Here is a 12,644-nt window from a genome sequence, read left to right on the forward strand (position 1 = left end):
AATGTAAGTTACAAAACACAAAGCCAATGGTCAGAATGCATTTCCAGGCAAGCTTTCAGAATGTCCCTTAGAAGTATTTTTGCAACCAGACAGAGGCGCTGTCTGGTAGACTTCAACCTAAAAAGAAGCAGGTATCCAGTGTAAGCTGATGCAATGCACTGGCCACTTCAAAATGCCGTTTTAAATTTTCATTTTTTAACATTTCAGCTTGTATGTTTAACCAGTTGCTGAAAATATGGTTCTCATATAGAGGAATGTGGCATTGTAAACTTCATGTTGTGTAGGACTTAACGTTATATACTACTCTTTATCTATGCTGCGGCTTGCAAACGTTAATGCAGCAACTTTCGTACAATGCTCTTATTAATGTCAACATAACACACTTGAAATTATTTCTGCTCCTGTACCTGTGATTTTTGACTGAAATAATCTGGATGTAGTAACCGTTGATGATTTCGGTACTGTTCTTGAAGTTTTTGGACATTAACCATGAACGTTCTTTCACTAAAATGGGAAAGGCAAAGTAGTTTGTCCACAGTTAAAACACTGCCATTCTGCATGAAATTATTATTTTCCTCCTTTTACCAACATTTAGGCAAAAAGAAGAAAACATTTTGTAATCAAAAATAAAGAAACTGCATATACTAAAATTAGGTATTCTGCAATATTCTATTTTATGTTAATTTGTACAAGCCACAAGAGAGGCAATTGTGTATAATCCCTCCGAGAAAATGACACACAGGACAAACAATAAAAATAGGAGAACAAAATAAAAACATTAATAACATGCATAAAAATACACCACCAACCACAAATGATTTGGATGAAATGCTTGGGGAGACACACAGCTATGGGGGTGGCAATAGATGTCTCTGTAAAATATTTGCGGGAAAGCTGTCAGCAGTTATGATGGACGAGATTCAGGCTAATTTGAAGTTGCAGGGAATTCATCTCCCATTGACCTCTGCTGCAGTATTCCTAGTTATTTGCCTTAAAAGGAGCCCCCAGGGCAACAGTTGAAGCCAATGAAAAATTAGAACATTTCTCTTTCTTACTATTTGGGAATTTTTAACTTTCTTCAAAATATTCCAAGGCTGGGATTTGAGCAGAAAATAAGGCATGTGACTAAGACTGCAGTTTGGCAAATTTTCTAAGACATGAGCCTACAAAACTGCCTGTGCTTCTTCTGCTGCTGGATGACGCCTTTAGCAGATACTAACCATTTTGTGGACCTAGCATGAGTCTTCTGTTACATTTCCAATACCTGATGCGCCAGGAATAGGAGGCAGGAAAAACTTGAGAAGGCCGCGGCCTCCTTGTGTTGTCAGAAGCTGTATCATCTGCTGGGGTTTCATGAGAATTTTCTGACCTCTTTGAAAACTAACTATGTACTGCTGTGTTCAGTCAGAGAGCACCAACAGGATCTCAGAAGATACCACTACTCCAGGAGAGCAGACATCAGGAAAGCAGAAAAATCACTGAAGAGGGTTCGCTATTTTCTTTACAGTCCTGGACTTTTGAGGCATGCATGGTGCAGTTGTGAAAAGAGGGCAAAGAATGTGCTGCTCTTCTATTGCAATTAATGGAGAAGCAACAACAACTTGGAACTGATGCGACCTGTGAAGGGCTTAAAGTGGCAGTTAAGACTATGTCTACTATGTCCTGACGGAATCCATCACCGAAAATCAAGATGCCATGTCTTCCTGCAGTTGCGGCCTTGGTGTGTGTGAGCCATCTCCAAACACAAGGAAACCCTGTAATCCAGACATGGAGGTATCTGAAACCCCTTTGTTTATAGATTCTGGCTTGCTGGGAACGGCAGTACTGAGAATGTGACTGATCATTCCAGTTTTTCCCTATTGGATGGTGTATTTCCATTGGCAAATAGTAAAGGAACACCTCAACAGGGGTCTCAAGCTTAGTCTGCCACAGATTTAAATCATACCTCCAGCCTATTGCTCTTGTGGCCTCAAGAGTGCCTTCCATCCTTTCGTGCTCTTGAACAGATTACTTCACAATATCCAAAGGGAGGGGGTTTCCTGTGATTCTTGTTGGCTTCCTATTGGGCTCACAAAGGTAGGTAGTTCATGCTGCACCTTTAGGGAACCAACTGGAAAGGACACTTCTTCTTTTCTTGCCAGCTACACATCATTGGCAGGTGATTTCCCTCTATCAGCTGTCCAAGTTCAATACATTGGTGTCGATAATGAATGAGACGGCTGCAGCATTTAAGATGGCCTTGGGAAATGCAGGGGCCTTACAGCAGTATAGATACCCTTTTCCCTTTTCATTGGGAGATACCTGTGTAAGAAGTGTAAGCCTTGCCTCTTTCTCATTTGGTGTTTGGCCCCATGCAGATTCTTAATTTATTACATAATAGGTCTGAGTTAGGACTGCCTCCTTCCTCTCTGTGGACTCCACAGAGATACGGTTTCTGTGGCTGGGTATGCCTTTCTACTTCTGAGGAGGTTTGTGCTTGCTTATCTCTAGGTTTTGCTGGTCACCTCCTCTTGGAACTGTCCTCTTGTTCTTCATTTAAAGGGTGATACTTGAACTAGTAGAGTTGTTTCTCTCAATTTTCTGACCATGGCGGTTTTGATTTTGACTGACATTACTGAGGCTAGGCACTTGGCGTTAAAGTAAAGTAAGCAGGGAAAGTTTTGCATAGCTCAGCTGATCCGAGACCCAGTGTAGACTAGGGAACTGCCGATTAAAATATATTTGGTGTTTTCATCTTTTTACTCCTAATTATGTGCTTCTGCTAGCATTTGTGTTCCAACTTATAATCATGACGACTCTAATCCATGTTTTCTACTAATGGTATAGTACAATAAAAAAAACTTTAAGTGTCTACTGTGTGAACCAATCCTGGTGTCTGAAATGGCTCTTGTCATTCTCTGCTAATCCTCTGTCGGGTCTGTTGTCCTTCATGTACCTTTCTTCCGAATACACACAGATCCCAGGCAGAGGCGTTTGTTACTTGTCCATTTTCCTTTTCTTCACAGACACCTACCTTTAGCCACAAATGTAGAGGCTTGGGAAACCTGACTGTACACTCCCCCACCTCCCCCCCAAGGAAAGGGTTAACAGCAAGTTGAATGAGTTATGGTCTTCTCTGTACAAAACTCTACCTTTGGTTCCTTCCTTAGGATCTAGATTTGTGGCTATGTCTAGCCTTCAAGCAAAAATGATGCCCCTTTCCGCCTGATGCAAGATGTTGTGTGGGTCCTAATGATTCTCATCTGTTATATTAGATTTCCATCTCTTTATGTGTGTTGCACAGTCCCAGTCTATCTGTATTTTACTGAGGTTCATTTGTAAGTTGGATATGCCTTGTTTAATCAAATGTATAGTCAATTGGAAACTAAGCACTCAACCATCAGAGGATGGATTCATCTGGTACATTAGTTGGGCCTATGAAGTTCTAGTGGTCCCCGTCATTTTGTCCAGTGTAGGTCTATTATAGAGATGGATACCTCCCAGAGAGGGGCAAATGGGTTTTGAAGTTGGACCTGCTACTTCAGCTTCTTGGAAAACATTTGTGTCCATTTACCATTAGGAGGTTTTAATTGGATCTTCTGTGGCTGCTGTACTCAGTATGGGATCTTCTTCTTGTGCAAAAGAAGTTCCATGGTTTTGATTTCTGTAGATACAATGTTGGTCTTTGTCCTTCATTAAACATATGACGCATGAGAGTGCACATACTTTGCATAGTGTGTGTTTACTGGGCACTTGCTATTTATTTCTTTGCTACACTCACAGGTAAAGAATGTGAGGAGGAAGAGCGAGTATTGCATGGATAAATTACTAGTAGGCTTCATTACTCTATCATCCTACTCGTCCTCATTTAGTCCTGCATCCCTACCAACCTCCACAGTGGGGTGTGGGCCCTCATAATAGTTATGAAGAGTTTGAGGGTTTATATTTTAGGAATTGTTGTGCATGCCCAACTTCTAATACAGGTTAACTTGAATTGCCATGTATGTGCATCACGAATAGCTGACAGAGGTTGGACTGCAAGTTCCTTTCTATCAATTCTGGCCATCAACTAACAAATTCTTTTAATTCTTGGTTCTGCTGGGGAAAAAATAGTAATGCTTTTAAATGTGTCATTTTCAAATAACTGGGTGATTAGCCTTGCAGCACTCACAATCGTGGTCACTGCTTGAATCTCATAATGTTCTCAATAACTGAGCCTTGGTTTATCTCAAAATATCATTAGTACACATGGGTTAGCTAGAAGGGAATGGCAGACCTCCACTTCAAAGGCTAGATCCAGATCAGGTTTAAGTATATCTGGTAACGTCATTTTGAGAAACTCTTCACGTCTTCCAGGGCCATTCTATTTCCCTCAATTTCTCCCAGTCTTTGCCTTACTGAAGCTGTTAGTAAAAACTATGGATAAATACATGCTCCAAAAGAATCACTGGGTTTGATCCTGTGAGGCGTATCTGGGGAAGGGATCCAGAAATGCAATCAAAGCAAAGTGCCCCTATTAGCCATAGATACAACATTAGTTAATTCATCACAACATGAACACAAATCCTGTGTCCCCAGAAATCATTTTCAAAAACATCAATGTTATTTAATTATATACTATTCTATAGAGCATTCACAAAATTATTTTATATAAAGACAACATTTTTTTTTATAAACCCACGTATTGTGATTGTATTATCACATATAATGTACATAAATGAAATATTAACACAGATACAGATATTAAATATATCACAGTTTACTCTCCTTGTACGTATAAACCCTCAAAGTGTCAAGTACATACATACATGACGACACCCATATAACTTTTACATATATAGATTTCACGTGTTGTAAAACCTGTTTCCAGGATAGTAAGCACAAGATGTGACATTTTTCTCCTTGTGTACACAAACACTCAATGAAATCCCACTGGTGAGTAGGAGAAAATTATATTCCTGCTCTTTTCAGTTATTTTTGAAGGATTGATTTAAATTTCCCAAAAGGGAGACGCTCCTCCATACGCCTCTCATTAAATGTTGCGGACACATTTCTACTTCAATTTGGGCAGGATTTTTTTTTTTATGTGAGCCCAATATCAGGCGTATATTCATTTTATCTTGACACTAAATAAAAAAGACAATTATATGATGTGAGTATAATATACTTCAATGGTTTTTGATTGCTTTACATGGAGAAAAAAATAGTGATATACTTCACATCTTGTGCTTATATCCTGGACACATGAAATCTATATGTGTAAAATGAATATAGGTGTTGTTGTCATGTATACACTTACATTTGATATTTATATGTGTGTTAATCTTTCATATGTGTACATGGTATGTGATATGTAATCAAGATACTTGGGTGCATAAGAGTTTCATTTATTTTTAGTCTTTATATTTGAGGAACTTTTTGTGAGTGCTACACAAAATAGCATGTAGGTAATTAACATTGATATTTTCAATCAATCAATCAGGAATATATAATTTGCTGCTACTCACCTGTAAGGGTCCCAAGGCACTGAGGAGGGGGGGGGGAGGGTACTGCTGATCCATCTGGGCGTGGAGGTTCAGTTGAAGAGCATGAATTGGTTCGGCGAGGGTGACTGCCTGAGGTGGGAGGGGCAGGGTGTTCCAGGTTTGGCAGCGAGGTAGGAGAATGATCTTCATCCAGTCCGGTCATGTGGATCCCTGGGACGGTGGCCGAGCAAGTTGGGCGGAGCGAAGCTGTCTGGCGGGTACATGGAAAGAGAAGCGGTGGTTCAGATATACTGGTCCTGCGTCATGGAGTGCATGTGTGAGGGTAATTCTCTTATTGACAGGAAGCCAGTGGAGTTGACGGAGGTGTATAGTGGTGTTTCTGCGACAGGGGATGAGGAGGGTTGTCAGGCTGCAGCGTTCTGGATTATCTGTAGTGGCCTGAACTATTTCAGGGGGATGCCGGCATAGAGTGCATTGCAGTAGTCTAGTCTGCTGGTGATAAGTGCGTGGGTGACCATCTTTTTGGATTCTGTGGGGATCCATCTGAACGTCTTTTGGAGTAGGCGGAGCATGTGGAAACAGGATGAGGATACAGCGGTTTATTGAGAGTGAGGAGTCCAGACGATGCCGATGTTTCATACGTGGTCCGTGGGGATCGGAGTGGTTCTCAGAGCGGCGGGCCATCAAGTGTCGTACCAGGCTGATTGGGCAGGTCCTAGGATGAGTACTTCGGTCTTGTCCAAGTTGAGCTTGAGGTAGCTATCTTTCATCCAGGTGGCCACAGCCTTCATCATGCTGTGGATGTTGGTTTTGTCTGCTGTAGGTTCGTTGGTGAGGGAAAGGATCAGCAGATGATTTCGAGTCCGTGGTTTTTGACGATGGCCGCGAGAGCGGCCATGTAGATGTTGAAGAGGGTGGGGATAGGGAGGAGCCTTGGGCCACTCCGCAGCTGATCTATGTGGATTCTGAGAGGAATGGAGGTAGTCTGACTCGCTGTATTCAGCCTGTGAAGAATGAGTGGATCCAGTCCAGGGCTTTGTCATGAATGACAGTGTCGTGTAGTCTTGTGATTAGGGTGCGGTGGGAGATGGTATCGAAGGCGGCTGTTAGGTCTAGTAGGATGAGAGCTGCGGTTTCACCGTAGTTGAAGAGGGAGTGGATGTTGTCTGTGGCGGTTTTGGTGTGGTGTTTACTTTGGAAGCCAGATTCAGAGTTGTCCAGAACGTGGTTTTCCTCGATGAACTCCGAGAGCTGGGCGTTGATGGCCTTCTCGATGATCTTGGCTGGGAAGGGGAGGAGAGATGGGTCTGAAGTTCTTAAGGTCTGTCGGGTCAGCAGATGGCTTCTTCAGCAGGGGGTTGATCTCTGCGTGTTTCCAGTTGTCAGGGAAGATGGCGGTTTAGAAGTAGCAGTGGATGGTGCGGCGAAGCTCTGGGGCAATGGCTGCTCTATGGAAGATGTGATGCGGGTCCAATGGGCGCGGGTCCGACGGGTCTTCGGAGTGGATGCTCTTAATGGTCTTGTGTGTGTCTTCTGTGGTAAGCAAATTCCAGTTGGGAAGGGTCTATTGGGGTGCGGCGTGATTAAGTGCTGTGGTGATGGGTGTTCAGACAGGGTCTTTGGTGTCAAAGCTGTCATAGATTGAAGCGGGCCAGGGCTGAGCGGTCCAGTCTTTCTCCTTCCCGGGACCTTCAAAAGGCGGGCTGGCGCGTGCGCGCCGAAGGCGCGCCGAAGGCGCACCAAAGGCAAGCCCGTCTGCGCCTGTCCGCACCAGATCCGCGCCTAGTGCCACACCGCCTGGTCGAAGTGCCACTGACACGGTATGCCACATTAGATATAGACGGGATACACTGTGGGCATTAGGAGCCGAAACCAGAACGCCAGGCTGTGTACATTTGGAACTTCGAAATGACCCGCAGCTGGCACAACCCTGCTGCCCGAGCTGTCATACAATCCTCCCCATGGTCTCCTGGCTTCCTATCAATGCCACCACTAACATTAATAGTGGGGAGGCGAAGGGCGAGCGTGCTGATGTTAAATGTATGCTGCTGAATGCTAGATCCCTTGTCAAACATAGTATCGAACTGGCGGACCTGATACAGGAAATGGGTGTCAAAATAGCATTTATCACTGAATCATGGACTGATGATGCCTCTGGCCCTGACATTGTCAAAGCCACCCCACCCAACTACGGCTGTCATGTTCAGAACAGACCGGGAAAGAGAGGGGGCGGCTTGGCGATCGTCTACTACGATTCGGTAAAAGCCAATTTTCAGCCAGTGACGGTTACCTAGGGCGAGGCACTCGGTTTTAATTTCTCACTGTCCCATCATCAATCCCTTAAAGGTTGTCTACTTTATAGACCCCCTGGGACTAAAGCCCCATTTTTAGCAGCACTTGGAAGCCTTCTAGAGGAAGCAGCCTGTGCCAAGACATTCACAATTCTAGGGGATTTTAATTTCCATCTGGACTGCAGCTCAGACCCAGATACTCGGGAACTGATGGAGCTAATGGATGGTATAGATCTAAAGCAAATGGTGGCGGGGCCTACCCATAGGGCGGGACACACCTTGGATGGATTATTTTCTAATCACCCCGATCTAGGTGTTATAGCCACGCGCAAGGTCCCGTGGTCCGATCATGCCGCTATCTGTTTTAATATTGCTCTAGCCACACCCCTGAGATTGAGACAGGCCAAAACACCAGCCAGGGCTATCAGGAAATGGAAAAACATAGAAGGCAAATCATTAGACGAGCTTCTGACATCTACAATGGTACCCCTCATAGGCGATGCAGATGAGGCTGCTGCCACATATACTAACTGGGTGGATACGGCCTGTAGGCAGCTAGCACCTCCCAAACTCTGCCACTCTACTCGCACGTCTCCATCGGCCCCTTGGTTCTCGGAGGAGATCAGGGGGCATAAAATTATTTGTAAAAACTAGAACGGATATGGAGGAAAAACTATTGTGAGGCCGACAAAAAAAGATACAAATCGGAACTAGCCGTCTATAAAGACCTTATAGGTAAAGCAAAGAGGATCTTTTACTCTAATCGTATCAGGGAGGCAAGAAACTCCCCAAAAGAACTCTACCAAACCATTCTTACCCTGGCAGCCCCCAAACCAGTGGCTGTGCTCCCTAGTCAGGAACTCTGTGAAGCCCTGGCAAAATTTGTCCAAAACAAAGTGGAGACTATCTTCAATTCTCTGGATGGTCAAACAAAGAGCAATCCCTTAGAGGACAATCCTGAACAAATAGAGAACAAGTCCCAGGAAGGCAAACTTCTGCACTTCGCCCCTGTTTATGAGGAGGAGGTAAGGAAGCGGATGCTGAGGCTTAAATCAGGCTCCCCTCATGATCCCTGTCCACCTACCATAGTAAAGCTAGCTGTAACACCAATAGCCTCTGTGCTCACATCACTATTTAATAAAATGCTGGAAAGCGGGGAATTTCCATCCCGCTGGAAACAGGCATCTATCCTCCCTCTTTTAAAAACACCGAACCTGGATATTGACGATTTGAACAGCTATCGACCCATTGCCAGGCTGCCACTACCGGCCAAGATTATAGAGGGAATAATGAACTCTCAATTAAGCTCATATTTGGCTGCTGCCCAGGATCTGGACCCATCTCAGCATGGATTCAGGGCGGGGCACAGCACGGAGTCGGCTTTAATCAAATCGGTAGAAGACATCAGGAAAGTGATGGACGCTGGAGGAAGAGCCGCGCTGATTCTTTTGGACTTGTCTGCGGCCTTTGATACGGTCCACCATGAGATATTGGTTCCAACAGAACTCAGGTGGTGACATTGGATGACCAAGAATCCAGTCCGTTCATACTTCCTTGCGGGGTGCCCCAGGGCTCTTCATTGAGCCCAACGCTTTTTAACATTTATGTTTCCACCCTAGCACCCGTGATCAGAGCTTTTGGTTTTAATTTAACTTCCTACGCTGACGACACACAGATTGTGGTGTCGCTGCTACCAGGAGGTGAGGAAAGCACGGCCAGCAGATTTAAAGACTGCATGCTTGCAGTCAGTGATTGGATGGCAGGGAACTGCCTAAAACTGAACTCGGCCAAGACCGAGGTTCTCCTTTTTGGGGCTAAAGAGAACTTCTGGTCCCCGAGATGGTGGCCGGAAGAACTGGGCACTCTTCCCGCACCTGCTGCCAAGGTTAAGAACCTCGGGGTCCTAATAGATGAAGAACTGTCCTTTAGGCCTCAAGTAAATGCACTCTCCTCAGCTACGTTTTTTGTTCTTAAGACCCTTCGCAAGATCTTGCCCTTTCTTCCAGACGAGCACAGGAAAACTGCAGTAAATGGATTGATCCTGTCTCGGCTGGATTACTGCAACGGACTACTGCTTAATTGTCAACTGGGACTCCTAAATAAATTACAAACGCTGCAAAACGCAGCAGCTCGCTTGATTACGGGCATTCCCAAATTCGCTTCGGTCGCCCACGAGCTGGTGAAATTACACTGGCTGCCTGTGCGCAAGCGGATTGCATTTAAAGCACTATGTCTAGTCTTTAAAGCTCTGAAAGGGCAGGGTCCACAGTGCATGACCCAGTACTTTCAGTGGTACAAACCTGTAAGATCACTGAGATCAACCAATCAGGGGCTGATAGTGATTCCAAGAATCAAGAAAGCCCGCTGGGGAGGCAGAAGCTTCTCCTTGGGAGCAGCGAAAGCCTGGAACGCCTTGCCAGCAGACATTTGACAGATACCAGACCTGATGTCCTTTCGGAAGGTCTTGAAAACATGGTTATTTACGCAATAAGCTGGCTAGCTTTGGAGTGGTCAATTAGCGCCAGGACACCATCTGGTAACAGTGCGCTTTATAAATGTTGAAAATAAATAAATAAATAAATAAATAGATAGATCTGCCTGATCTGGTGGTGAAATAAGGTGCAGAGTTTGTTGCAGAAGTCTTGGGAGGGTGGGACATCAGTGGTCTAGCTGTTGGGCATGGCGAACTCCTTGACGATGGCGTAGAGTTCCTTGTTGTTGTGTGCGTTAGCGTTGATTCTGTCCTGGAGGGCCATTTTGTTTGTGGTTTTGAGGAGGTGGTGACGTGCGCTGACAGCGGTTTTGAAGGTTGCGTGGGTTTCCGGGGTTTTGTTGTTCTTCCATCTCTTCTCGAGTCACCTTGAGATAGGTCTGGACTCGTGGAGGGCATAAGGGAACCTGCTTGCTTTCTTGGAGTGTTGCTTGCTTGGGGTGCTTTTGAGAGGGACCAGAGTGTCGGCGCAGTTGGAGATCCATTGGTGAAGGTTATGTGCTGAGGTGTGGATGTTGGAGGTGTTGTAGTGCTGAGGCAGGCATAGAGGAGTTCCTTGGTTGCCTTGTTCCAGCTGTGACGGGAAGGGGGTGGTGGACGGTGAGGGTGGTCGAAGGTGAATTGCATGCAGTGGTGGTCGGTCCAGAGGAGTTTGATGGTGTGGCTGTAGGTGATGTTCCAGCTACGGGAAGACGGGGTCAAGCGTGTGTCTGGCTGCATGGGTTGGGGAGGTTTACCCGATTGAGTTTGATGTTGGCGAGGTTGTCCAGCAGGGAAGTGAGGTTCTTGTCGCTGGGGTTGTCCAGGTGGAAGTTGAGGTCACCGAGTAGGATGTGGTCGGTGGATATGAGAGCCTGTGGTGCGATGTGGTCGACGGTGTCCTGTAGACGAGGTGCCACTGAGAGTGGTGTTGGGGTTGGTCAGGATCTGGATATAGAGGTTGGTCCATGGTTGTCGTAGAGTCCTAACAGTGGGTGGTCAGATGGAGGGTGTCCTTGTGGACGATGGTGATGACTCTTCCTGGTCAGCCGGTGCGTTCATTGTGGGTGATTTTGTAGCCGTAGGAGATGGCAGTGGTGGTGGCGATGTCCGGCCGGGAGCAGAAGTTGGTCCAGGTTTCTGTGAAGAAGGCGATGTCGGGAGAAGTTCTGAAAAAGACTTATTGGCACGCATGATTTGTGTTCATGTTGTCATGAATTAACTAATGTTGTATCTATGGCTAATGGAGGGCACTTAGCTTTGAATGCAACATATGCTCTAGGCAGAGAGCCGGCTTTAGGCATGGGTGAGCTGGGCCTAGGCCTAGGGCACCTAAATTCAAATAGACGCCCTAAGTCTTTGTACCTTCCCCTTCCTTTTCCCTCATATGCTCCCTCCCAGGGCAAATCAATTTTAATTTAGCATCTGCATAAGCTATTCATGTAAGGGGGAGAGGGAAGGAGAGGACCTGACCTGTTTACACAAAAGGCACCTCCCACCAACATGGCAGAGGATGTGGCGTTACAGCCAGAGCTGCTGACTTTAGAACTGGGGATACCAGTTTCGAGTCACTGTGACGGCTCAATATCCTGTGATTCTGAGGTAATCACTTGATCTCCCTGTGACTTGAAACGTAATGGTCGAGTTAGAGCAATATAATAGTAGACACACAAAAACCATAACCAGTAACAGCAAGGAGGAGTTGGCAAATAATGTCAGTGCAGACCAGCTACCATTGAGAGTCACTACTCCCTAGTCTGTTTGTGACCAGACCTGCAAACCAGGAGCTGCTCTGGTGTAAAGTTTCCTGGCTTCCTCTAGCTGTTTTAAGATCGGATTTTTCTGTCCTGTACTCATGGAACCTGACTGGTCTCCTCCGCTGCATTGTTCTGATACTTTATAAGTGCACCAAAGGCCGCACTGTGGGTGGCAAGCAGCAGATTAGTGAGAGACAACAGGAGATCTTGTAAATATCCAAGGAGACCTTTGTGGAACGCTGTTACCTACCCGAGTTTCGCTGCAACGACTGGCTGCACCCGCTTCGCGGGTGCCGCTGCGCGGTTTGAGACGCCGCCTGGAGATACCGCCCGGGTTCTGGACTGTGCTTGGGCGGAGAGGCTTCTTCATCAGCACAGGAGTGTTGCGCTGCAGGGACTCGCTCTCCCAGGAGTCCCTGCCTGACCCCTGTCAGCTGGTCTGCGCCCCCTGTTAGCCCCGCCCCCCGGCCGGCACACACCTACAAAACAGACTTTCCTCCCTGGTGCAAGTGGGAGCTCTTGTAAATATCCAAAGAGACCTTTGTGGAACGCTGTTACCTACCAGAGTTTGGCCGCAACGACTGGCCGCACCTGCTTCGCGGGTGCCGCTGCGCGGTTTGAGACGCCGCCTGGAGATACCGCCCCGGGTTCTGGACTGTGC

At 46.1% G+C, this 12,644-nt stretch overlaps 1 protein-coding gene across 1 annotated transcript in view; it reads right to left on the reverse strand.

The window, feature by feature from the left end:
* The window catches only part of HSCB (HscB mitochondrial iron-sulfur cluster cochaperone), a 102,875-nt gene that overhangs the window by 60,127 nt on the left and 30,104 nt on the right, over window positions 1-12,644 (reverse strand). Inside the window, exon 2 of the mRNA XM_078667288.1 lies at window positions 408-504. Coding sequence (XP_078523414.1) covers window positions 408-504 — 97 coding nt within the window. The remainder of the gene's footprint in view (window positions 1-407; window positions 505-12,644) is intronic.

Source organism: Lissotriton helveticus, chromosome 11 (assembly GCF_964261635.1).
Source record: "Lissotriton helveticus chromosome 11, aLisHel1.1, whole genome shotgun sequence".
Taxonomy (NCBI): domain Eukaryota; kingdom Metazoa; phylum Chordata; class Amphibia; order Caudata; family Salamandridae; genus Lissotriton; species Lissotriton helveticus.